The sequence below is a fragment of the Pollachius pollachius genome (genome assembly GCF_949987615.1).
Source record: "Pollachius pollachius genome assembly, chromosome: 15".
In the NCBI taxonomy this organism is placed as follows: domain Eukaryota; kingdom Metazoa; phylum Chordata; class Actinopteri; order Gadiformes; family Gadidae; genus Pollachius; species Pollachius pollachius.
Window position 1 is genome coordinate 16,280,736 of NC_136948.1, and position 27,771 is coordinate 16,308,506.

A 27,771-nucleotide genomic window follows, 5' to 3' on the forward strand; every position below is an offset into this window, starting at 1 on the left:
TCTGCACTTGAATATAGTCCTAAGGGGAAAAAAACAAACTTTATTGAACAGTTGTTAAAGATCACGCCTCAGACGCTCCTCCAGTCCTTTTCAACATAGTTTGAGTACAACCCAACCCTGAACGCAGGTACCATTTGCCAGGAAAGCTCAACTGTAATCCGTATTTCTTCTTTGTTTTTCTCTCCTCAGCTTGTTTTGCAGCTGTGTCACATGTGGGACTGCCACGATTCCCCAATTAAATAAGACTTCTAACAGCCTGTCTTAATCATTGCTTTGAAAGCAAATCAAGGAGGGAAAAAAGACGAATACGTGAAGTCTGTAGTTTTTTTTTTGTGAGGGGTGGAGTAGGAAACGATCTATCATCTTTCAGAGAGTTTGTTAATCAGAATCTGCTCATTGTTGGTGAGCAGGAGAAATTAGCAGAGCTTTGAACTGTGGTGGTTGCATTCAGTAGATGAGAGGGAGGGGCACATATCGTTGCTTCATCTTAACTCTCTCTTTCTTTCTTTCTTTGTCCCATGTCTCTCTATGTCTGTCTGTCTCTTTCTCTCTCTCTCGCTCTGTCTTTATATCTTTCTCTCTCTGTGTCTTTATCTCTCTCTCTCTTTATTTCTGTCTTTATATCTTTCTCTCTCTGTGTCTTTATGTCTCTCTCTCTCTCTCTCTTTCTTGATGTCTCTCTCTCTCTGTGCTTATCCCCAGATCCACATCATTGACTTTGATGATGAGAATAACATCATTAACAAGAACGTGCTCCTGCACCAAGCTGGGGAGATATGGAACATTGGCGCCAGTCCCGCGGATAAGGCCGTGCTCACCACCTGCTACAACAAAAGTGAGCGCCTTTCCATCCCCCCCCCCCCCACATCCCCTACCTCCCACCTATCGCTTCTCCATGCTCCCATCTCTTTTGGTCACACGGTATGGATGGCACACTTCATCTCCATCATGCTCTTCCACTCCCTCCCCATGTCTGACTGTCTGTCCCTCTTGCTCTTAATTACCTCTTGCACTTTCCCTAGACGCGTTGCAACCCTTTTGTCTAATCGGATCTGCAGCAGGGGATCGATGGCCGGCGTTGACGAATGCAGGGCTTCAGCAGCTTGTGTTAGCATGACGCGGCCGGGCCCTGATAGGATCAGTGCTAACGTGCAGACGTGATGCCCCGCGCCTGACAGCAGTGTGAGGGGAGAGATTTGCCTAGAATGGTGGACTCTCTGGAAGTCATCCAACTTTTCTTTTGACCCGCTTATATTTGAGTAGAGTGACATTATGAACATGATTTTTGAGGGAAAACTAAATTGAAAGTATGTAAATCTATAAATCTTTCACTCGCCTTATTCGTGCTTGGACACATCTGCGACTGATTTGTGTCTTTGGTCATGGTACATACAAGTCCATTAGCTCTTTGGCGTAGACATTCAGCCAAACACACTTTGCCCGCTGTTTGTCAGTGAAGATGTCCCGCAGCCACTCTCCGGAAGAAATGTGCAGTGATGACTTCAGAGTCCGAAGCAGCAGCCGCCATCTTGAAGAGCATTCTAACTCACTTAACGGACGTTTTGTTTTTTAGTTCATTTCGTTACAGAGATGAGTCGACACAACGTACTCAACGGGCATTTGTGCTCGCAGTGACCATGTCCCGCAAACCAGCAGCTGCTTTAGTGAGAGACGAGATGCACGGTTGGGCAGGATAGTGGTGGGGGCAAAAGGAAGGAAGGAAGGAAGAAAACCAGAACCAAATTCTAATGTCACACTTGTAGGTTACGCTTGTGAGCGTAAGTTACACACTCTGAGCTTTTAATCACCTGCGCCATAGCCCCATCTGTAGCCAATCTGCTTGCATTCGTTGGCGGTTGCATGAGGGGGAAAATGAATTGCAAATGTAAAAAACACATGAGCAAAGTAAGAACATGATTACCCAGTTATTTTCTTTGGCCATTTTTTTCATGCAAATGGCGTGTGTGTACATGGCCACTCGGGGTCGGGTCCATTTCTGCAGTGGCTAAAAGTAAGAAAATAAAAGTACAGTTGGGCTACTCCAGTGCTGAAGGTAAGGCCGCCATTGTGTGCAGGTTGATGGCAGTTTTGGTCCGATTGTAGAGTTAAATGGACCATATTTAGTGTGTCATTTGCTATCTTGTGGCTGAGCTCTCCAAAATGTCTGTGTTTGTGTGTGTGTGTCTCTGTTAGAGCACATCCATGTCCGTGGGTAAAAATAAGAATGAAATCTAGCGTGGGGGGAAGAGAATGTATGTGTCTGTACAGTTGTGTTGATGTGTGTGTTGATGTTAAAGTGTGCGTGTGCCACATTGGAGCAGACAGCCTTGACAGATGGGACAGACTCATCGAGTGGGTGAGGTTGGCGCAGAGCGCAAATACGCCTCTAGCCTCTAGGGGCAGTAGTCACTGGTACTACTGCGGGCTATGCCTAGTGTCTCGACTCTCTCGCTCTTTTACTCTTTTCCTTCTTTCCTCACTTACTCGATAATAGAATATCCTATTTGTCTTGTTTACAATTAAATAAAAAAATGTGTGTATGTAATAGATATTATATATATATTTTTTTTTTTTTTCATTAAATAATTAATTAATTCATACATACTCTCTATAGTCTCTTTTGGATCTCTACAGTTTATCTGTGCTATATGTACTGATACTGTGTATACATATGCCTTCCAGTCCACACACGTATACAAATGACCTCTCTTTAAGAGCGGTCCCTAACACAGTAAGCCAGAAAGGGTCTTTTGTTCCTGATGATTGCTTGGCCACTTATTGGGGGCGTTGGGCTTGTCTAAAACCACTCAAGACACCCGCTGACTCCGGCCCCCTTGCTTTTAATTTTGACAAACAGGCCCAACGGCAACGTTTCATGCACCAACCCCTCGCTCTCTCCCTCCCTCTCACCCTCACCCACCACTTGCCCACACTTTCAATATCCACATGGCACAAAAAGGAGTTATACGCCCCCATTATATCTCTCCTCGTCCTCTATCCCTCTTCTTTTTGGTTTCCCTATATATGATTAGTTTTCGCAATGTAGCCCTCCACTGCATTTTCTTTTTTATGTCCAATTACTGTATCAATTCCACTCTTCACACCACTGGCTCCAATTAGCAGGTCCAGCTGTATGTGATGTTGGGCTATGTCCAAATACAGTAACTCATTTGTGTTATTTATTTCTTTTTTGGTTTTGGGTGCAAAGTTTACCGCCTGGTAACAGTACTTTCTGCCTGAAAGCGAAGACACACACACACACACACACACACACACACACACACACACACACACACACACACACTCTCTCTTATCTTTATTAAAATGATTAGTAATTGTGTACTTGTGTGATCACAACTACATGCAATCATTTGCACCCTCCACTGACCCAGACATCGCAACTGTGCATTGTGTGTGTGTGTGTGTGTGTGTGTGTGTGTGCTGCAGCCTGTGACAGCAGGGTGGTGTCCTGCGCCTCAGTGTGGCGGATGCCCTGCGACTGGGAGACGGGCAGCAGCCACGAGTCCCCAGATGACTCCGCCCACAATCCCCAGACTCTGGAACTCCTCTGTCACCTTAACGACAGCGCCCATGGCAACGCGTCCAGGTAGGTACCCAGCAGCTCTATCTGAAGCCCTATAGCAACCACCCACAGCATACCAGTGACGCCCTAGTAACCACTCAGAACAGCTTAACAACTACCTGCCAACTCCCTAGAAACTGTCCAAACCACTCTAGTCACGTCCTAGGCACTGTCCACAGCAACCTTTGCGACAATGTAGCAATGCCCTCACAACCATCTGGAACACCCTCACATTGCCACAGCAACCACCCAGAACACCCATGCTTGACTTGTCAATCAATCAAAAAACTATGAAGCAAAGTGTGGATTACCTGTTGGTATCACCATTGCATATATTTTGTTGGGAAATATCAACCTTTAAGTTGAAATAACGTTAGTATCACCTTGAGATTGTACTTTTATTATCTGATTTCTGTTGGTGGGTTTAGCTAGTCGCCTCTTATTAGTTCAACTCTGTTCTGTTCCCATTTTGTTTTCCTCCCCGCTCTGTGCTCAGATAGCGCCCTCCCCGTCCGTCTCCATCTATCTGCCTATTTGCTTAGCTTATCCCCTCATTGCCGCGGCCATATTTTTAATTTCTCTCCCTAACCCTCCTCCTAATTCCCCCCCCCTCTGTATGGATATGCAGTTTCATTATTTATTTACCTCCTCTTTCGGTCCGAGACAATCGACTGGCCCACATATCCACGATCGCAGCCCCAGCCCGGTCCCCTTTTGTCTCGAAGCTGGGCCTGCTCTGCAAAGCACATTAGCCCATAATTCACTGGCCTACAGGATCGGAAATCAATGTTCATTCCCCTTTTCAGCCCACCGTTCATCAGTTGTCTTGTGATTGCTATCATTTTTATAAGATGCCCGCCGGTAAACACAATGCATACAGTAGCACATATCTGGGCCTGAGAGATACCAAGAAAGAACAGAGAGAGAGAGAGAGCGGCCAACAAAAGGCTTTTTTAATTTTTTTGTGAGTCTATGACGAATAAGGAAGGAGTGTGTGTTTGTGTTTGTGTGTGTGTGCGTTTAAAATGTACGTATTGTCCGTCTGCGTCGGTGCCTGTGTGTCCAGAGGGCAGGTCAGGTAGGGCTGCTGGGTAGAGATTGATGGCTGCAGGCTTCAACACCTAAACACCATGTGAGGTGTAACCCTCTCAAGGGCACGTGTGTGTGTGTGTGTATGTGTGTGTGTGTGTGTGTGTGAGCCTCAGTGCTGTGAAGCCGGTAGCCAGTGCTGTGTACTATTGGCTTCCCTAGATGGATGGCTTTGGTCTGCTGCCCACCTCCTCCATCTTGCTAACACACACACACAAACACACACACACACACACACACACACACACACACACACACACACACACACACACACACACACACACACACACACACACACACACACACACACACACACACACACGTATACACGTACAATTGGCAGCCTACTAGTTCTGGCTGCCACTGTTGTCTGAGTGATTGGGGGAAACGTAGTGTGTGTGTGTGTGTGTGTGTGTGTGTGTGTGTGTGTGTGTGTGTGTGTGTGTGTACACTCTATGTATGTGTCTTTATATGTATGTATGTGTGCATGTTCTTTTTGCATTGAATGGCTGTTGGGATACTGGACCCTGTGTGTGCGCTTGTGTTACCTCCTGCTTTCATATGTGTTTGTTGCTCTGTGTGCATAGCTGCTTTTCACACTCGTAATACTGCCCCCTCCCCATCCCCCTTGGCCCAAAAAAACATTTTAGCAAAGCTCTCCTGCCGCCCCCAAATCCCCTTATTGTTGTTTGGATGGACAAACACTGCAGTAAAGGCAAGCCTCAAATGAAAAATCTGAAAAAAAAGATTTTGTGTGCATGTGTGTGGGTGTCTGTATACCATAGTGGGTTATTTTCCTTCGTTTTTTATTGCACTAGCTTTTGATTGAGGATCACGTAGTCGAGCAAAATCGATTGCCATTGAGATATTTTAGCCAATCAGAGCCCTGGTTGGCAACAGCAAAGCACAAAAACAAGGTTGATTTTTTTTTTTATTTTTTTTTTTTAAACATGGGTGTGTGTGTGTGTGTGTGTGTCTGTATTTTTAGATATGTTTGCATGAAGCAATCATGTGTATTATGTGTGATTGTTTGGCATTGACTGAATTAATTACTATACATGTGCACCGTCTGCCTCAATACTAAACACTGCTTACATATACTTTGTGTGTGTGTTTTCGGCCGTGTTTGAATGTGTGTTTGTGTGTGTGTGTATAAGTTGCACCGACAATCCGGTTTATTAAAAATATGTAAAAACATAGGGAATGGCAAAAAGGAAAAGAGAGATAGTGAGGGAGTAACGGAGAGGAAAAGAGAAAGAAAGGGAGAGTAACAAGGTGAGAGAGTGAGCATCTCTTTGCCAAGCTGAGATATATGGGCTTGTAAAACCTCCATTGCTTCTCTAAAGCATATTTGCATACCATTAGTATTGGCGTGGTACTACACTCAAGGTCGAACGCTTAGGACGCATTCTTTCATAATCAAGAAGCAAGACAATAAGGGAAAATTATGTGGGTTTTGCCACTCTGTTTTTCCCAGTGTCCCTCTCCTGATTGTCTAAATTAAGCAACGCTATAGGGAAAGATGAAGCGTTGATGTATTTAAGCAGTTAGTGTTCCTTAATTTTAATTTGACGTGTGTGTGCGTGCACGCTAAAACCATAAGGTATATTTGTAAACATTTTGGACCCATATGAATATGAATTGGGACCAAAAGTGTGTGTGCGTGCATGTGAGATAGTACATGAAATGCCACCCTACTTTCGGAGGTGGGAGTGCAATATACCCACCAAGGTGTGCACGTGCCATCATGAAGGCCACCCGACAGCAACCCCAAATTCACTGTGTCTACTCCTCTTTTCTCCTCTCCTCTCACCTCCACTATTCGCCCTTTCTCGTTCTCCATTTTTTTCCTCTCCTCTTTTCTCATCTGGTCTCCTCTGTTCTCCTCCCTTCTCGTCTACGGTCTTCTTCACTCCTCTCCACATTTGTTCAAGGACTATCGCTGGATGAGATCCAAGAGGCATGCTCTTCACGCTGTCTTCCCACCCGTTCTGACATTAGTTTATCTTGTCTTGTGAAAACTCTTCTGTAGCCTAAACTCAACTCACCTCTCTCTCTCTCTCTCTCTCTCTCTCTCTCTCTCTACCACACTCCCTCCCTCCATTCTTAGCTGGCTGGTTTTGTTACTGAGGCTTCCCATACACTAATTAGTCCAAAAAAATGGAGTTGTCTTAATTAATGTCATTGAAATAAACAATAGTCACTGTCTACACACCCTTATGATAGCAAGCCCACCTCAAAAGCCATTCTGGCAAAGAAAACCTGTTCACTTCCTAATTTATAGAACAAACTGAAATGTATAAAAACATTTTGGCACACCAATGGAGAATTACGATTCGCAGTTGATTTTGTTTTGGTTGTATAAGGCCAAACCACTGCTACGAAACATGGGGTTGGCTCCTCAAACATAAGTTTATCTTCCAGACTGAGGAAGATGATAGTAGGCAAAAAAAAGCTCCATAGACTCTACGAGCTGGTATCCTTCATCACTTTGCATGGCAAGGCTGTCTATAGGGTACAACATAACGTATGGCTGTTTGTAGCATCAGACTACGGACACTGGAAAATCAATCACCGGTCTTAACAAAATGCTAACCAACTTCCCTGGAGGGATAGTCAGTCAATCAATGTTATGAGTATGCTGAATCTATATTCTAAATATAAGGCCGTTCAGGTTCGCAGTCTTCTGTCACTCCTCTATGAGTCACGGCAATGTCCTTATATACCATAATGCTAGATCGAAAAGACTAAAGACAAGAGAAGGGATGAACAATTTAATTTTGTGTCTAGCAGAGATTTGACACTTTATGGTCTTTTTTGCGTCCACTGATGGGTGTCAACTGGCAAGTGTAATTGGTTATCATTGTCGTTCTAGAAATTGGGCTTAAAAATGACAGTAAGTCAATGGGCCCTTCCTTTATCACATTTCATAGGGTGTTTCCTATCCTTACAGATGGAGAGTTACAGAAGGTTATTCTGTTGCAGTCTGGTCTTGCTCAACAAACTACCGACATTGCAGAAACAGAATAAAAATCACAGATCCCGATCTGAATCACAGAACCACGGCTGTGTGTTTACACCAACCCTGTTTTTTTTACAGATAGTCTAAGCCAAAGTTGGCGAGCAGCAGGGGATGGGAAACCCAGAGAGTCTGTGATGAAACGTGTTGTCAGGAAATCAAGTCAACATGAACAATCATGCATGGGAGTTTATACAGTAAAGCTCCGGCTTCCCAGCTTTCCCAAGCTTTTCCGTCCTTTTTTTTTTCTCTCAAGGAAATGCAGAGATCCGAAGTGACAGGTTTAACTACCAGGACCCAGAGACTGATAAACGCCATGCTAGATCAATAGACCATAACTCTTCTGGCGTTGTTAATTGATCCAGTCTCTGTTAACTAGTGCCAAACCTGCAATTTAGCTACAAATGAGATTGCGCACCGTGTCTGGGAAAGCATTCAATGGTAATAAATCATTTGGATTCTGTGATACTTCCAGGCAGTTAGGGAGTCATTTGTACTTTAAGCGGAGGATATTCTCCACTGACCTGCCTTGATCTCACCAGGGAGGAATGCACTGGCTATTGCATGTTTGCCTGTGTGCTCTTGTCAGTAACCCCCGTCTGTGTGTGTGTGTGTGTGTGTGTGTGTGTGTGTGTGTGCGTGTGCGTGTGCATTTGTGTTAACAGTGTGCTGTGGGAGCCCATGGGAGACGGCAAGCGTGTGATTTCATTGGTTGATAACCATGCATTACTGTGGGACCTGCAGGAGAGCTCCACACAGGCCACGGTAAGAGAGAGACACACACACACACACACACACACACACACACGGACACACACACACACATCTAGCTCTATCACGCAGAAGCCAACTCATTATTTGATAACCACCGTATCGTCACAGTTATCACACACACACATCCTACCAGTGACAAGCTCGACAGTGTCCACTCTTTTTTCTCTCTCTCTCTCTCTCTCTCTCCCCCCCCCCCCCACCCCCCTCATGCGTCACATACACTAAGGCATTGACTGTTTTCAGCAATTTCTGTCTATAATTTTAGTTCAGTCATTTCACTCGACGTAACCCTTGCCAAATGTAGTGGCAGCATTGAAATGATGTGAACTGGTTTCACTGGGTCATACTGTGTCCTAAATCCCAACTCTGAAGTCCATCCATGAGGCCAAATAAGTGCTGCCAAGCACTCCGTTTCAAATGCGACCCCCCGTTCAACAGTGGAGCTAGGCATTGAGACTATAATACATGGAAGAGCACCATTCATTGAATGTCTGTCTAGCCTTTTTGTTTTGTATCCGCACCACTGTTTGCCGGTTATTCAAATAACAGACGGTAAGTTTGAGTTCATGTTAAGCTGAGGCATGGAGCCTCAAGTATTTCATCGTACTCCCCTCGACCCCCTCTTCTCATTCTCAGAGACTCTGTCATTAAGATGTGCATTTTAATTGCTCAATGTACTTAATGACTCGACATAAGCGTCTATAACTCAACACGTGTGTGTGTGTGTGTGTGTGTGTGTGTGTGTGTGTGTGTGTGTGTGTGTGTGTGTGTGTGTGTCAATGCTTGTGTCATTCTTTGTTGGCTAAATCATCCATATTGTGGCTGTGTGTGTGCGTGTGTTCACACGTGCACGTATGCAGCAGGTTTCTTCCATTAGTCACAGCACTGAGTGACGGAGAGTATCGGAGAGTCATTAGTAATTTATGCTCCCATCCAGGGATTCACTCAAAGGGCAGTCAGGTCAGACACCCACAGGACTCCTCACCGCACGTATAGGTGTGTGTGTGTGTGTGTGTGTGTGTGTGTGTGTGTGTGGGGTTCTGCGAGCGCGCGGGTCTACCCAACATTAATTTGACTTTGTGAGAAATGGCCACCGTCCGAGAGATTTCAATCAGACCTGTGCTGAGATGAATGCTGAACCCTAGCACGCACACACACACACACACACACACGTGCACACACATGCACACACACGTGCACGCCCACACGCACGCTTTACATTTGCAGTCTGGGCAGTGTTGTGGGTCCCCTGTGCCGTGACTCCAATGTAAGGCGGGTGTGGGGGTCCATTGGCCGGGGGGTTCAGGGTGGGGGTGGTGTGGTGGTGACCTTCCCCAGGACAACATTGCTATTAAATACTGCATGGCGATGGGGTGGTGGTGGGCGGGGGGGCCAGCGGGGGGGGTATCATGTAGGGTGAAGGGGATATGATGAAGAGAGGGGAAAGGGAGAAGTCAGTGGAAGGAAAAGGGGCGGAGGGATAGAGAGAGGAGGGGATGGGAAGGGAGAGGAGATGCAGGAGGGGGGAATTAAGGACACCCAGAGAGGGAAGAGGAGAAGGGGGGATGAAAGAACAGACTGATTGGGTGAAGAGTGGGGGAGGGGGGAGGGAGGGAGAGAGAGAGAGAGAGAGAGAGAGAGAGAGAGAGAGAGAGAGAGAGAGAGAGAGAGAGAGAGAGAGAGAGAGAGAGAGAGAGAGAGAGAGAGAGAGAGAGAGAGAGAGAGAGAGAGAGAGAGAGAGAGAGAGAGAGAGAGAGAGAGAGGAGGGGGTTCGGTTGGAGATGGGTGGGGAGGGGGAAGCTCTTGGCAGGCAAGACAAATTCCAGCAGTGCTGATGAGAATGCTAATCTCCCTCCACCGCACCCCCCGCTCCTCGCTCGCTGTTCCCCAGCCCCCCCCCCCCCCCCCCCCCCTCCTCCCTCCTCCCTGCTCTGCTTTCATCCCTCTCTCCTCTCCTCCACTCCCCTCCTCCATCACAGGGAGGTTGATGTGTTCATCTTCAGCCTTGTCCAGCTGCAGCATGGATTTGTCTCTCTCAAGGGCCTGGCCAAGATTAGTGTGTGTGTGTGTGTGTGTGTGTGTGTGTGTGTGAGATCACAGTATAGTTGTGTTTTTGCGCAAGCACCTACAAAAAAAGGATAATTTGGGAATGTGTCCCAATGTGCATTGTTTGACGGAGTGTGTGTGGGTGCGTCTGCATGTGTGTGTATGCATTGGTATCATCAATTAGAACTGCTTACGGAACCGAATGAAAACATCCATCAGCTCACACAGCGCACCCACACACGCAGCTTTTCATGGCCAAGTACGCACACACAAACACACACACGCACACACGCACGCACGCACGTGCGTGTGCACGTATATTTTCAACCTATCTATCCCCCTATCTCTCCATCTTCTCTATCTAAATATATCTATCTGGCTATCTCCCTCTCCCTCCCCATGCCTTCCTGTGTCCTCGCTAGCTGAAATAATGAGAGTATACCAGAGAGCAGTGGAGTGATGGAGCGATCGATGGGAGTGAGCGAGATAGGGAGAGAGAGAGGGCGAGAGAGCACCATGGGGAGGGGGGCGAGGGAGAGAGAGCCAGAGGACAAAAGGCGTGTGATGAGGGAGTAGAGGTGGGAGCAGAGAGAGAAAAAAATAGAAGAGGCCACTAATTTAATGTTTCATAACCATACACATACTCCTAGTCCAACGGGCAAGGATCGACCAAAGAGCCAGACTGCCCTCTTTCAGAAATATATTTGTTTTCAGGGATTGACTTCTAATTGCATGATATTCTCATTTATACCACAAACACTTCAAAATGTGTTTACATGTACATTTGGCTTGTGTGTGTGTGTGTGTGTGTGTGTGTGTGTGTGTGTGTGTGTGTGTGTGTGTATATATATATACATATATATAGACATTGTAATTCTAATCTTACATACATATTGTCATATATCAAACCATTACTAAGCCTTAAAAGTGAATCAATCCTCCCAGACCACTCAAATAGGGTTTCCCTTTAATGCTTCCGCATTTCCCAACACACACTCACTCTGTAGTGTGCTCACGCGTTGGATATGGTTGGGCTCCTCCGGGAGCAGCGAGCCGCTGGTCCGTTAGAGTAGCGTCTCTCTGCAGACCGGAGCCAGCCGCAAGTGGGCGGACACCTGCAAGTGGGCGGGGCTACAGTCGGAAGGGGCTCCTTCGTTCTCCGATTTGAGCGCCGAATCAGCAACATCTAAGAAAACCCAACAACAAGTGAAGAAGGCGAGGAAATGAAATTAAGGTAATTAAAAGTTGTGACGATAATGTTTTCTTTGTCTTATGAGCTTAATAATGCGAATGACTAGTAGCCATTGCAAGCTGAAACATTGCAACTAAGATTTAAAGGGAATGCAGTGTAGTTGGCTAAATGAATCTTCAGGGATGGATGAGGTTGCCGGTCACCTAAATGTTACTCATGTGTGTTTCCTTTTCTGTTCAAGCAGGAGCCCAGCCCATGAGGTGGATGGGGAAACAGACCTCTTCTTTGTCCTCTTTGAGTACAGAGAAGCCATGGACCTTTTTTTTAGACTCTTGCGTTTAGGTTCGGAATCTCCAAATAAAATGCATGTTTCGGGGTACCCTGTGTGGGAAATAAACTTGCAGTGAATTTGATTTGTTTTGTGAAACCCCGTTCTGTTCAGAGATGCATCTCATTTAAAAGGCACGCATTTCATATGAAACTTACCAGGGGTAAATACAATCAAGATTTTGCAACAGCTCCCAAGTAAAATGGTTGTGAGGCAAACATGGTATACATTATAATGCTGTAATTGATTGAAAGGAAGAAAAACAATTAATGGTTCAACCATTATAATTTTTATAATTATAAAAAACGGTAAGTTGTGTTATTTGAAATCAAATTAATTGTATCCTATGATGCAGAGTATTTCAGAGATGTCCCACTGTTATTTTGACAAGGTCTTTCCTTCTCAAAAAGCTCTACCCACTCGCGGAGCCCTCTCACTAGCAAGAGCAATATTAGCCCCTCATTCTTTGTCTGGTCATACATACTTGGAGCCGTAAGTAACTGCCGTATGGATCACCACCAAGGGATCAGCCAGGGCCAACTGGGAGGCGTTTGTGTGTGTGTGTGTGTGTGTGTGTGTGTGTGTGTGTGTGTGTGTGTGTGTGTGCCCAACATCGAGACCTTCCAATGGCTTTGGTCGGCTGGTTTCACCCTGTCAATAACTTTCAATAAGCGTGTGTATGTCCGTTGAGAGAGCTGGGGGGACGGGGGAAGACAGTCCATATGTCGGAGCTAATGTACATCACAGCCAGCACACGGGGGATTCTCTGAAAATCCACAGATGATCGCTCCTAGTTTCTTCTTTAACAGACAGTTGGGTGTGGTGGAAAAAATTTATAGAAATAAAATTGTATCTGGTGAAAAATAATGTGCTTCTCATTCCTGTTTATTTCTTGATGGTGTGGGGTTAGATTAGATTTAAATTAAATATAGAAGCATGTCTATTCTCTGCTCTGGCTGAACCCAGACACCACGGGAGATATTGCTGTATATAAGGCACTGATTTTCATCACGACGGCTTGTCAAAATGTCATCGGTATTGCATGTAATCAAATAAAAAATACATGTATGTTTTAATAAAGGCGAGAGTGGCATTGTATCAGAGAAAAACCTTTTGTGGTATTCTTTTATATTTGTTCACATGTTGATCTGATGAACATCTTTCCCAACAGTGTTGTTGGTAATGGTATACTCTTCCCTCCCTACCCCTTTACCTGCTCCCCAAGGTCTCTAGCACTGTCACGCTGGAGGGCAAAGGTCAGCTGAAGTTCACCGTGGGCAAGTGGAGCCCCCACCACAACTGCAGCCAGCTGGCCACCGCCAACGACACGGCCATTCGTGGCTGGGACCTACGGACCATGAGGTGAGCTATGGCACCCAAAACACACTTAGCCGGAGTCAAAACAAAGCAACTAACTAATAATGGCCGAATTCACCTTAAAAGGCTCCACCAAGGCTCCACCAAGGAAAAACCTTATTTACAGTTTACAGTTTGGTCATCCTTGTTGGTCAACCAAAATCGACGTCAAAATTTTTGACGTTAAGATTGTGGCACCAGCAAATCTCTAAACCAATCAGAAACAGCTTATCCTTCACTCGGTTTTGGTACTATCCCAGCTGTTGGATCTTGTGTTTGTGCTACCCTTTAACATCGCTTATATTATGAGTCGCTTAAGGTATGAGTTTTTCTGTTTTTACTTCAGTGATTGCACCATCGCTTGCCCATGTGTAAGCGGACGTGGAAGTTGTGAACCACCACGTCCGCACCCTCACCCAGTCCCACCTTGCACTCTATGTGTTGTGTTTTTCACGTGATGTCTATTGTTTTGTTTCAGTCTTTTTTCGTTTTGCAGTCAGGTGATAAGAGTGAGTGTGTGTGTGTGTGTGTGTGTGTGTGTCAGAGAGGGGTGGGGGGGGGGGGGTACTGAGTGTGTGCGTGACAGAGAGTCGGCTCTGCTTGAAGAATAATAATCACCCTACCCGATCGATAGCCACCATAACGGCAAAGTGCTGGCAAGAGATGGGCCACGGGATGGAGTGAGAGAGAGTGAGAGAGGTGAAGGAGAGAGTGGGAGAGCATGAGAGTCAAGAGTGAGAGTGGGAGAGATTGAGAGAGGGAGAAAAAGAGGCAGAGAGAGGTTGAGAAGGGGGCTGAGTGAAAAGGGACAGGGAGAGTAATAAAGAGAGAAAGAGGGGCTTTGGGAGACAAATTTAGACCTTTGCCATAGAATAAAACAAAGAGAAGCCAGTAGGGGGAGCAACATACTGTAGTTTCTACAAAATGATCAAAGTTGTCCTACGTTGATCCAATTGGAATTTCTCAGCAACATTGGGTGTATACATTTTCACAAGAATCTCCAAAAATGTACCAGATCATGAAGGGACTAGCATTGTATTACCTCATTATACTACTGCGTTGCATTGCGTGATTGCTTTGCAGGTTGAATTAAAGCGGCGAAAAATAGATCATAAAGCCATCTCATTGTTCTCTCCTGACAGTGGTGGGCTTGGTCATTAGATACAAGGCGTTGTGCGGTTAACATTACTTTAAACTACGTGATAAGTTCCATGAATTAAAGCAGCAGTAGGCACGATTTTAGAGGAAATGTTGCTTAATGACAAGAATTTGAAAAGTTCAACCGTTGCACTGCCCTAAGCCCTTCACGCCACATATGTCCAATCTTGCAAGTGCAGGTCAGCGTAGTTGGGCAGAGAAAGGCAACCAGGAGGAGTTTTACTTTGTCGAGAACTGTCTTGATTGGCTAGCCTTGATTAGTTGTTTCTCGGCTGGTTGGTTGAAAATTGTGACAGCCTATAAGAGGCACACATATATCTTAGTTATTTTTAGTGGATCTATAGATATCTGCTGTAATTTGATAATTCTGATATTTTGAGAGATATTGACCACTGCTTAATGTACACGATTGTGTGTGTGTGTGTGTGTGTGTGTGTGTGTGTGTGTTTGCATGCACACATGTTGGCTGAGGGCAGAGGTTTTGGATCAAGGGCATGTTAGTGTGAATAAGCACAGTGAGTCATGTGAGTGTGTGTCTATATGAGTTAACGACTTGCGTGTGACAAGCTTGCTTTCTGTTCTCTTGTGTTTGCTTCCACCACACTGTGTGTGCATATCTTCAATGCATCTTGCTTTATTGTGTGTGTGTGTGTGTGTGTGTGTGTGTGTGTGTGTGTGTGTGTGTGTGTGTGTGTTTAAGAGAGTGTGTGTTTGCGCCAGCTGTGGCAGCATCTCAGCACGCTCTGCTGGCTCTTTAGACAACCTCTGTGGTATACCCACACATGTGCACACTCGAACCACCCACACACACAAGCACACACACACACACACACACAACACACACACACATACAGAGCGATTAAAAAACACGTATGTATGCATACAAACAATGACAGAAACATCATGACATGCACAGCACACAAATACAGTGCACACCCACTAGGAATACAAAAGCATGCATGCCTACGCTTCAAATCCCAAGGAACACATCTCTCTCTGTCTCTCATCTCCTGACTTATCCTCTTCTCTTCCTGCCCCTCCACCCCACCCCACCCCTCCTTCCTACGTCCTCCTCTCTCCCCTCTCATCTATTCCTATGTTCCCTCATTCCCTCCTTCTTTTCCCTCATGTATTTCGCTCCTTGTCGCCCTTCACTCCCTGACTCTCCCCCTTCATTTATCCCCATCACTCTCCTCTTTCAGCCATCTCAACAGTCCTCCTCCTCCTCCACAAACCTCACCCAGATTCCTCCACACTTCTGGGTGGCCTGAGACACACTGCTGGCCCCCACACCCTCTCCTCAGGGCCGCTGAGACCTGGGGTCAGACTTGTGAAAAGTCCAACGTTTGACACGATTCGACGATAGTAAGGATAGTTGATAGAAATATCGCAGGCTAACTGAAAAGCATGCGGGGAAATCGGCTGAACTTTAAATCAACCCGTTATTGATGTTTATATCATCGGTGCTGCCGAGAGGCGTATGAAAATATATTGCAGTCGCTGGTTACTCAGTTTCTACTCACTAAGTATGGCCTACGGTATATGACAAATATAAATATAGCATGCAGCAGGCATGGAGGGAGAGAGGCCATAGGCCTGTGGCCTCCGTGCAAGGGCGGCTGGGGCCTCTTGATTTTCTTTTTTTGTTTATTTTTTTTACAGGCCCTTTGTCATGCCCGGCACCCAGGGCACTTGTCCCTGCTGCTCCCCCCCCCGCCCCTCTCCCCCTCCCCGTTAGCATTTGCTAGCAGCACAGACAAGGAGTGCTAGCTTAGTGTATCCCCTATGGATGAATGCTAATAGGAATAGGAAATAAATACAGAGAAAAATTCCACTTATAAAACCTAGAAACGGAACGTGTTGAAGTGTGTTCTGGTGCAATATGAAACATTGGTGTAAATTATGGAGGGTCCCAAGCCAGTATTAAGGACAGGAAGAAATCTTCAGTCACAAAATCCAGACACTTCCCCTGCCCATAGTTGTTCATGTCATAACATTAGATCAATTGTTTTATTTTAGCGTTGAATGTTTTATTTGGGTTTGCTTTTATTGAAGGCCAAGGCCCCTTAGGGGAACCAACTTTATTTTGCAGAACTCTGAAAAACTAAAATATGGGTAACTTTAAGTTGTCTTTCATTGAAAACATTTTTTTTTTAACTTGGAATATTGTTTAAAACTGTGTAGTTTGCTAGAAATGTGCATTTAAACCCGGTGATATTTCACCGGAACGCACACAAATAAAGTGAAAATAAAGATTAGAATAGAATAGAATAAAATAGAAAAATAGACGCAATCATTTGTAGGAGCATGATGAAATAATTTGTCCTCATGGTATATTTGTTTGCAGTTTCAACTGTGTGTCAGTCCTGGGCACACAGGGGCCTATTTAAGGCTTTGAATAATATTAGGCTAGCTAACAGGCATGCAGGGCTAGCTACTAGGCACCCTGTGTGTGTGTGTGTGTATGTATGTATGTATGTGTGTGTGTGTACCCTTTGCGGCTTGCCTGTCACTGGGGATGTTCTCACAGTACATCGCCCCTGATTTCCATTTGGACGACAGTATACAGTAAGGGGCACCGCACACATATACAAACGCATATACACACACACACACACACACACACACACATATTCAAACACACTTACACTCAAAACCACACATAGACACACACACACACACATCCACACACACCCGCGCTAACACACACACACAAGCTGTGTCATAGCTGTCAGGCCCATGGCCACACGGGGCTCTGTGGGGTGCATACTGAGTAGCGGTGCAGTGCTGCAGTGAGGCATGGCGTCTCTACACCTCCCCCGTGGAGCCTGGGAGGGGGGGGGGGGAGAGGATAGAAAGAGCAGGGTAGAGAAACCGTAGGAGACAGCGATCGACAGAGGGAGAGATTGAAAGCGCGAGCGGCTCAGACAGGGAGAGATGATTGATAGCGGCACTATTTGCTCCATCATGGATGAGGCTAACAGCCAGCTGTCTTAAGGGGTTCCTGCTCCAAAATACCAGGAAGACCGTAGCAGCGGCGGGGTCCTTGTTACGCTGCCCACACCCACCAGTGGTCCGCTCAAGGCCCCGTGCTATTCGTCTTGCTTCAATATTTCAGAGGGCGATTGTGCTGGTGTGTTTTAATGATGGGGCCCGGGCACTTTTCTTTTTATATCGAATCATTTACATATTCAAACGTTGCCACCATTATGCAAAACTGTTGAATTTTAGGTTAATCGTTTCTTCACAGTCCAACTCTATATCGCTGAAAAGATTCAAGTTTGTGATATATGTGTATTTATGTGTCTAAGTTCTAAATTTCTAAGTTTACAACACAACTAAAAGTAAAGAAGCTATGGTCAGAGATTTCATGACATTACAAAATCTCAGGTTACTTTACTGCTTGGTCTAAAACAATATATATATATTTGACTATTATTTATTTTATTTTGAAAGCGTGATAATTCCATATGCCAGTGTGTTAATTTTGGAGTGACCTTTTTGATCCCTGTCAAGTCGATCTTGCCTGACCTTTTCCCATGTCATCCCCCCAGTTCCCACCAGCCCATCTCACTCTCCCTCCAAGGCCACGTCGCCCATCTCCTCTCCCTTAACGACGCATTCTGTTTTAATAAGAAATCACGGCATTAGACTACTATAACAGAAACCCCTGTCCGGACGCAATATTTTCAATACCTGGCAACATCCTTATCGATATCCTAATTTGTGTTGATGAATTACATTATTATTATTGATGATTAGCTGCATTGTAAATCTATCTGCTAAAACTGCAACACTTTGTTTCTCAGCTTAATGCATAGAAACCCCCCTTTCATCTCCCTTTCTTCATCTCCCTTTCTCTCTCCATCTCTCTTTGTCTCTTTCTCTCTCTCTCTCTCTCTCTCTCTCTCTCTCGCGGTCTCTCTCTCGCTCTTCTCGGCCTCTTTCTCTCTCTCTTCTCGGTCTCTCTCTCTCTCTCTCTCTCTCTCTCTCTCTCTCTCTCTCTCTCTCTCTCTCTCGTCCTCTCTCTCTTTTCCCTCTCTTGCATTCTCTTTCTTCCCCCTTTTTCTCTCTTTCTCGGTCTCTCTTTGTCTCTCTCTCTCTCTCTCTCTCTCTCTCTCTCTCTCTCTCTCTCTCGCTCTCTCTCTCTCTCTCTCTGCTGGTCTAAGAGCTGGGCTTTTCTTTAATGAGCGATGAAATGATTAGTCTCGTCTCACCCACCAATCCCCCCCTTCCGTCCTCCTAACGCTCCCTCCCTCCCGGCGGCGGTTGTCATAGAAACAGCGAGGTGTATGGCAGCGTGTGCGCGTGCGTCTCTCCCCAGTCTTGTTCCGGTCGATCGTTGATCCCTCTCAGCAGAGCTATTTATCACCCATGCTAAGCCAACAGGGCCTGGGTTGTGTGTGTGTGTTTGTGTCTTTGTTTGTGTGCGTCTCTGCGTCTTTGTGTGTTTGTGTGTGTGTGTGTGTGTGTGTGTGTGTTTGTGTGTGGCTCATATCGTGTGAGAATGGTACATATGCGAAATTCATCAGAATTGTCTACATTAGCTCTCCCCATACATATCATTGTGTGTGTGTGTGTGTGTGCGTGTGTGCGTGTGTGCGTGTGTGCGTGCGTGCGTGCGTGTGTGTGTGTGTACCTACCACAATTTTATGATTTTTTTTTGCTATTCTTTATGTGTGCACCTAACGGTGTGTGTAATGGACATAATGGGTCCCATGTTTCCCCATTTACATCCCACATCCTACACACACACACATACACACACATGCACAAACACACAGGCACAAACGTATATGCACAAACACACACACACACACACACACACACACACACACACTCCAACATACACTCAGGCCTCAGCCTAGATGGCTGGATGATTTTAGATTGAGTGTTTGCTGGCTTAGGCCGTCCATAACCATAATCCACTACACTTTGTCCCAGGGCTCTGTGTTTCTCTACACACACAACACACACACACACACACACACACACACACACACACACACACACACACACACACACACACACACACACACACACACACACACACACACACACACACACACACATACCCACACACCGTTCCCCATCACACTGCTATTAGTCTGCATGAGGGACTGTTTTTTTGTATATCAGTGAGCATACACACACTCTCATGTTTTTGTGTGTATAAGTGTTTATATTGGTATGTGTGTGTGGCTGTATGTGTGTGTGTGTGTGTGTAAGTGTGTGAAAAGGATTGCTCAGAGACACCAGGGAGGGAAATGGCGAAACTAACCCAATTTCCTGCTCCATTTCCTCTCTCTCACACAGCAGGCGAATCCCCTTCCATGCCGAGCCGGGTTTACCACCAGCCCACCCTAACGCCTAGGGTCCCCTAACCCCCCAGCCCTCCCAAAACTCTCTCTCACACACACACACACATGGACACTAACTCACGCACGCGCACACACACACACACACGCACACAAAAACCAGCACCAGGGGTCACACAAAGAGAGAGGCTGTTTCAGTGCAACTTAAAAAATATATATCCTGACGTTTTTTTTGTGCGTTGGTCATTTTCCCTGAAGTCATGGAAATGGGAAAACATTATTTTTTTCCATTTTAAATCTTCACTTTTTATTTTAACCTCTTGGATCCAAAATCTGTTGTCTAAATGCAGGTTTTGTCTCAGCTCCCACATGTTGACACCGTTGCCACAGTCCAGCAGCGATGACAAACACACACACACAAACACACCCATAACACACTCACACCCACACGTGAAGTCAGACACACACAAAGTCATTGTGACCTAATTGAAACCCAGCGGTCCGCCCCGGGTCATTTTATCCCGCTGCCTTTATTTAAATGAGATTTTTAATTAGCATGCTAATTGCCTAATGCGATCAGTGGGCGACGAGCTAGCCGGCTAGCTGCTGGTGGCATGCGACGAGGCCGCAGCGCAGCGTTTCGCGTTTCACTCTGCTGCACACAGAGAGCTCAACGGCAAGGTGTTGTTGGGCTAACGTATAGCAAAGAGCAAAACGGAGGAGGAAGGGGAAATAAATGGGGAAGTTAAAACGCCTAAAAGACTCTAGAGCTTAGAATTAAGAGAAAGTCCGAGAAAGTAAAAGTAGGAAATGTTAAGAAGAGAGGCTTGAACGTAGTTTAGAACAAGAAGGACAAGATGAGCCAAAAAATGCCGGGAACGTTGGAAGGGTGAGGAGGAATCTAAGGGATGGGAGGAGCAAAGGAGGAAGGAGAAGTTTGTATTAATGGAAAGATTCAAGTGATGGACAAAGAACAGGACAGTGTCCTGCTTCTCCTTGGTTTCATGCATTGCTTTGTCGACTGTATGTTTGCCATGTTTGTCTGTGTGAGCCTCCATAGTCACAGGTTGGATTGCATTCTATTGTTTTTTACCAAACAAGGCCTTTGCTGACGGAGGCAGTCTTTGATTTAGCTCGCGAATGCTCTTGCTCGCGTTGGCCTGTGTGAGTCGTTCCCAGTCATCTTTTGCTTGTGCTCTCTTCCCTCTCTGGCCTTCCCTCCTTGTCTTCTCGGTATCTCTCGTCTGGTCCCCTACTCTGTCATGCCGGCCCCCCCAACTCGTTCTCTCCCTTCTACCCCCGGCCTCCTCATCTTTCTTTTCCATTCCACGCTGCCACCCCAACGTCTCTTTATCGCCTGTCATCTCCCCTCTCTCGCCCTCGCACTCTCGGTCTCTCACCCATGCCTCCTCCATATTTCTCTCCTCCATTCTGTTCTTGCTCCTCCACTTCCCAGAGCTATTCTCTCTCTCTCTCTCTCTCTCTCTCTCTCTCTCTCTGTCTCTCTCATATAAAATAACCATTGGTCAATTATTTGGCTAAAGTTTCATTGTTGAACATTGAAGGAATGTGATCAAGAGTTGGAAAAACATTTTGTCATGAAGTGTTATAAAATTCTCTCTCTCTCTCTTTCTCTCTTTCACTCCATCGCTATCTATCCATCTCTCTCTCTCTGGTCTCCAGTCAGATCTACTGCATAGAGAACGCCCACGGGCAGCTGGTGCGAGACCTGGACTTCAACCCCAACCGCCAATACTACCTGGCCAGCTGCGGGGACGACTGCAAGGTGCGCTTCTGGGACGTGCGCAACGTCCAGGAGCCCGTCAAGAGCCTGGAGGAGCACTCTCACTGGTGCGTATAGCAGGGCCATGGGGATGGTGATGACGACGAGGATGGAGACGTACTGTGTTACACGTACCACAGGCCGTGCTAATCGTCCCTAAGCAGCCCGATCGCTCAGCAAAACCTTTGAAAAACAGGATCAAATGGGCATGACAGCCCCCCTAGCCGTGCTCAAATGAAAAAAAAGACCCCTCGTCACTCTGAGTATCACATTGGTTACAACCATCGATCGCTGTTTGCTTAAGAATGCATGTGAAATGTGCGGACGTAGTGGCAAGACCTGCTGGAATTCTGTGAATATCTTAGATACAACAGGGTTGAGCGAGCAAAGCTTTTTTCTGTTTGTATATGTGGTATTCGTTCAGTGTGGGAAATCCCACAATCTCGTGCGAGCATTAGCACAAGTAGGATGGCTGACTCAACAACAGGGACTGGGAGGCATCTCTGTTGCTAGGCGTTTGCTGCGGTCTCTCTTCTATCGTTTGCGTTGCCTAGGAGTGTATCTACGTTTTTATAGTCAGACCCCGTGTAGTAACATATAGTCTAAGTTATAGTCAGACCCCGTGTATCCAGGAAAACTGATGCAGCAAAGAAAAAGCGCTTTATTCTGAGAACCGAATTGCCCACCAATATGAGGTCATTTCTTTAGACATCCATTATAGTTGGTGACTGTGGTAGACTCGCAATATTAAACTTGAGGGTGTGTTTAACCAGCGTTATTTGAAGGACGGTGATGGTGTAAGGGCCGAGGCCTTGCTGTATGTGTCACCGAAGTAAAGGCACTCTCTCTTGTGTTATGCTGCTCCATTCAACAAGGAGGCTTCAGCACGCCCACTAACAGACAGCATTCACAAAAACACAGCAGAAGACACAAGCTCGGAGCCGACCTCGCTGAACTGAGCTGCTGGCGCCTCACAGCGAGAGGAGGCCTTGGGTTTGAACTTGGAACTAAGGGGGGTGGGGGGTCTCGGTAATGACTTGCCATGCGAATCCCAGTGTATGAGGCATTCGACACTGCCCACCCATCACATACATGCCTCCATGTTAGGGGACAGAGCACTGGGTATCCTGTGAGCTCAACCAGTTAGTACCGGTTAAAGTGCCGGGAAGACCCATCAGGATGCAACAAAGATTCACCGCTTTCTGGATAATCCGGACACATACTACTGTGTCATGGGCAACTTATATATCGGTCTTCCTTGATCCCCCCTCCTTCGACCTCTCCCCTCTTTCTAGAGGGAGCCTTCAGAGAAATCCACTGAGTTCCTGATGTGAAGCTATGAACATTCAGAAAATGGCGGGGGGAGGGTTTTACGTCAGTGATGTCATGTCATATGGCCGCAAAGTAACTAAGCAAAGTTACTGTTTCTGAGGCAGTATCGGCAAGTTGTCAGCGACTTTTTAAAGTCTCATAGAATACTTAAGAGTTATGTTTTTTTTTTGCTTTTTGAAAGGATACACACAGCCACTGTGTGTATTAGAAATGACTCCTTCTTACCTGTCTGGTACAGTTAGTTAGTGGGAAATTCCAGCCTTCCTGATTATTGTGGGCAGTCATGGTAGTCTGGTTCAAAATGTGTCAATCAAATGTGTGTTAGACCTACCCCCAGAGACATATAAACCAATTAGAGTTATCTTTCCCCCCATTGATATATGATTGGGCTTTTACGGTCTGGAACACCGTCAGTCTGTGCTATGTGGACCAGGATGGTTATCACAACTGATGGGAAACAAAGTGGTAGAGAGGGATGAACAACAGACCATTATTGAAAGAAACATTGAAAATGTTTTCCAAATCAAGCCTGTGCTTTCTTCTCCCACAGCTGTGATGAACCTGCAGACAATGCTCTGTGTGCCACATGGTTGTGTGGGCCAAGTGGTGTTCTTTTTGTGTTTCCCAAAGCCCTATTTTAGGGTGAAAATAGGTGCTTTGAGGTACGATTGAATTTAAATGTACGGCATCAATAGTGTCACCGTCAACTGGAGGATATACGGTCCCTGGTGGGTTGCGGTGGTTGCCAGACCCATACTAGCTGAAATAGTCTTTTCAGTTCTGTGCGGTTGAGCTTAGGGCAAGGCCGAGAGCTGAACACCATGTGCTGCACAAGACATCTGTATGCATGTGCTTGTGTGTGTGTGTGTGTGTGTGTGTGTGTGTGTGCTTATGTGTGTGTTTCATGTGCTTATTCGTGTGTCCTTCCTTATCAGGTGGCTGGTGTGCTGCAGCAGTTGCCTAGTTTGGTCCACGGGCACATTGGTCGTCTATGCAGCCACATTAACACACCTAATCTTTCTCTCTTTCCCTCTTTCTCCCTTTTTACACCCTCACTCACTCACTCACACACACACACACACACACACACACACACACACACACACACACACACACACACACACACACACGGACACACGTGGACACACTGTTGACGTTATCTACAAAAAGCTAGATGGCGTTGGCAAACATATCTATAACTGTAGATAGCTGCAGATAGCATCTCTACTGATAGGAGCTATGTGTGTGTGTGTGTGTGCGTCTGTGTGTGACCGCGTGTGTGCGTGCGTGCGTGCGTGTGGGGCGACAGTGTGTCTGGAACAATGTGTGACTTTGGGACTAAACGTCACGTCGATGTGTAATCCCTGTGCGTGAGACTGCTCATCAATGCACAAGGCAGTGTCTTTGCTGTGCTGCTATTCAGTGTGCCTGTGACTTTCCATTGGTGTCTGTGTTAAGGATGTGTGTGCGCATTTATCTCCCACCGAACTGTATGTGTGTTTGCTGTGTGTGTGTGTGTGTGTGTTTTGTACGTGTCTCAGAGTGTGTCATGTGCGCGTTGCTGCGTTCATTTATTTTTTGCCGGAGCGCAGCCAGGATAGCGCCTCAGGGCTGCTGGGGGTATTAGGGACTATTTTTTAGTGGGGAAGCGGATTAGGGGAGCGCGGGGAGCTTCGTGGCCAGGGCTGATTTTCTGTCAACAGCCCCGGTTATCCTTCAATCCCTCCCTGTGAGGGACTGGGACCGCACTCTATGCTGTGCCCTGGGCTTAGGCACACACACACACACACACACACACACACACACACACACCACACACGATCACACACTCACACACACACACACACACGTTTATCAAAAAGCATGCAGCCACACAGAGCGATGTACAAACATGTAGACGCAGAGAAAGGGAGACAAAGCGAGCAGAACAGAGACAGAGAGGGAGAGAGAGACATCACTGGGGTGGGAGGGAGGTGGGTATAAGACAGAAACTAGTAATCACAGTCCTGATCAGATAGGGAGAGGGAGGAGGAGGGAGAAGGCAGGAGAGAGACATTGCAGTAAAGACGGCGGAGATGGAGATAAATAGAGGAGGGGACGAGAGGATAGGGGAGTTTGAACGGAGGACAGAGGAAGGCACCAAAGGAAGGAAAGACGGAGGCAAAGAGAACCGAAAGCAGCTGGGTCGTGGGGGGATTGGGGAAGAGAGAAAGAAAGAAACCAACATAGGCCCAATAAGAGTAGCCTTGAGAGGAAATCCTAGTCCACCGAATATATTTAACGGGAAGGTGGCAGGGGAGGGGGGCCACGGTGAAAGTGATTAAAGCTGAGGGACATTTATGATGTCTTATGATTCATGATGGCAACTAATGTGAACTAAATTGTCATTTTTGTAACGCGGTGCAAAAAAAGTACAGCGACTTCAAGACCATTGTTGTAAGAGAAAGACGGCGGGGTGAGGGTGAGTGCGTGAGGGATCATGCATATGCGGGATCTTTTCACATCTACGTTTGAATGTTTGAATAACCCCATTTAATCCCATTTAATGCATTTCTCATATTTTCAGATGCGCAAGGACCCTTTTCACATCCACATAGAACACCTCTGCCGTATCGCAGGAGGCCTGAAAAAAATGAAATCAAATCAATGCAAACCTGACTCGATCATCATGTCAAAGGTCAGGGCGCCCCGGTGGTTCACCAGGCAGGGCGCGTACCATTAAGGCACGGTCCTCACTGCGGCGACGGGTTGAGGACCGTGCCTATGGTCCTTTGCTGCCTCCCTCCCCTCTCTCTCCCACACCTTACTGTCTTACTCCACAATAAAAAGGATGAAAACCTTCAAAGAAAATAAAAAGATCAGTCAAATCAAGGAATATTGTCTTGTCTGGACGCCGGGAAGGAGCAGAGGGGGGGGTTCAGAGCACCCCACACACCAGTGACCGTCCTCACCTGTGTGCCTGTGCATGTGTGTTGTTGCGCGTCTGTTTGTCTGGTGGGCCGGCGGTCACAGGGTGTGGAGCGTGCGCTACAACCACAGCCACGACCAGCTGGTGCTGACGGCCAGCAGCGACAGCCGCCTCATCCTCTCCAACATGGTGTCCATCTCCTCGGAGCCCTTCGGCCAGCTGGTGGACGACGAGGAGCTGAGCGACGGCGAGGACGCCCAGCCCAGCGACAAGTGAGCACGCCGCGCCGCGTCATCGGCGTGGTTTGATGTTTTGTGGAGCGTTTGTGGGTGCGATGGTCGGTAACGCACCGTTTCAATGATGGAGCATAATGCTGTCAATGATGTCAGAGCTCAGCTATGGATAATGTTTACATGACTGGTAGGGGCGTTGGGAATACAGCCCGGCCAACAGGCAGGAGCTCCATGTTTCTAACTCATGGAACTTGTGTTTCAATTTAGAAGTGAGGAAAGCCCTTGGCGTTTGGATTCCGTCCGATTGGGAATGTCAAACCAATCGTTCATCTGATCGGATTAGGTTATTATATCGGTTATTTTTCGTTGTTTCAGTTTCGTCCCGATTTATCGACTCTCATTGCTGTCCTCACGGGATTCTGTCTGATCAATTCCATATTACGCTGTCTTAACTTGTGTCTGTGTGTGTGCGTGTGTGTGTGTGTGTGTGTGTGTGTGTGTGGGCGCGCCCCCAGGGTCAAGGAGCCCCTGACGGACAGCGTGGTGTCCACCTACGAGGAGCACGAGGACAGCGTGTACGCGGCCGAGTGGTCCGCGGCGGACCCCTGGCTCTTCGCCTCGCTCAGCTACGACGGACGGCTGGTCATCAACAGGGTGCCTCGCGCCCTCAAGTACCGCATCCTGCTCTGAAGGACCGCAGAGTGTGTGTGTGCGTGTGTGTGAGAGAGCGTGTGCGTGAGTGTGTGTGTGTGATTGAGTATGCGCGTGTCTGACTATGTGAGTGCGATCGCGTGTCTGTCTGTGTGAGTGTGTGTGTATGTGTGTGTCTGTGAGTGTGTTTGTCTGGGTGAGTGTGTGTGTGAGAATGTGTGTCTGTGTAAGTGTGTGCTTGTCTGTTAGTGTGAGTGTGTGTGTGGGAACATTTGTGGGAGAGAGAGAGATACCAATATTTATCGACAGCTACCATTGAAGCATTCTTACCTTTTTATTTTGGCAGGTATTTTGTGACGGTAATGGATGCTGTGTTGACGCCGCTGCAGACACGTGTGCATGTAACTTTTATGTTTGTGTGTTCTATTCCAACGTGTTCATCATGTTGATTATTTGGTCCATTCAGAATAAAATGATTCGTCCGCCTTTCCGATCGAAGTGTCGTGGGCTTTTGTGTTTCCTTCAAGGCATATTTAAAGCCGATCTATAATTTTGAACTGTCTGAAACTGAAATTTCGTTCTTTTGTCTTCCCAGCTGTTTGTTAAAAAAAAAAAAACAGAACATGCACGGTATGTCGATCTCTTATCATCGATCTCTAACTGTCCCCACCAGTGCAAAAATATGACATTATGTTGCCCAAAATGGTGCAGAATAAGCCATTTAAAAACTAGAGATGTATGAAGTCAACACCAATGTGGACCGTAAACACAAACTCTGTTGCACCTTGGAACCTCTGAAGCCTATTTCAGCTCACCGCTTTCAGACGTTGTCTCTTGTCCTCTGATCACTACTTTCCAGCACCCCTTCATTTCAGTCTCCTATGCCATTCCCCTCCCACTACACACACACACACACACACACACACACACGGTGCTGCAACCCTCACATCAAGTTGGTGTGGCTTTGTCTGTGTCTGTGTGTGTGCGTGTGTGTGTGTCTG

The 27,771-nt window shown here is 46.5% G+C and overlaps 1 protein-coding gene across 1 annotated transcript in view; it reads left to right on the plus strand.

Moving 5' to 3' along the window:
- eipr1 (EARP complex and GARP complex interacting protein 1) overlaps positions 1 to 27,260 on the plus strand; it is a 32,005-nt gene extending 4,745 nt beyond the window's left edge. The window contains exons 3-9 of the mRNA XM_079752722.1: positions 703 to 835; positions 3,448 to 3,607; positions 8,357 to 8,456; positions 13,257 to 13,393; positions 21,547 to 21,714; positions 25,991 to 26,158; positions 26,635 to 27,260. Coding sequence (XP_079608848.1) covers positions 703 to 835; positions 3,448 to 3,607; positions 8,357 to 8,456; positions 13,257 to 13,393; positions 21,547 to 21,714; positions 25,991 to 26,158; positions 26,635 to 26,809 — 1,041 coding nt within the window. The 3' untranslated portion in view covers positions 26,810 to 27,260. The remainder of the gene's footprint in view (positions 1 to 702; positions 836 to 3,447; positions 3,608 to 8,356; positions 8,457 to 13,256; positions 13,394 to 21,546; positions 21,715 to 25,990; positions 26,159 to 26,634) is intronic.
- Positions 27,261 to 27,771: the final 511 nt, after the last annotated feature.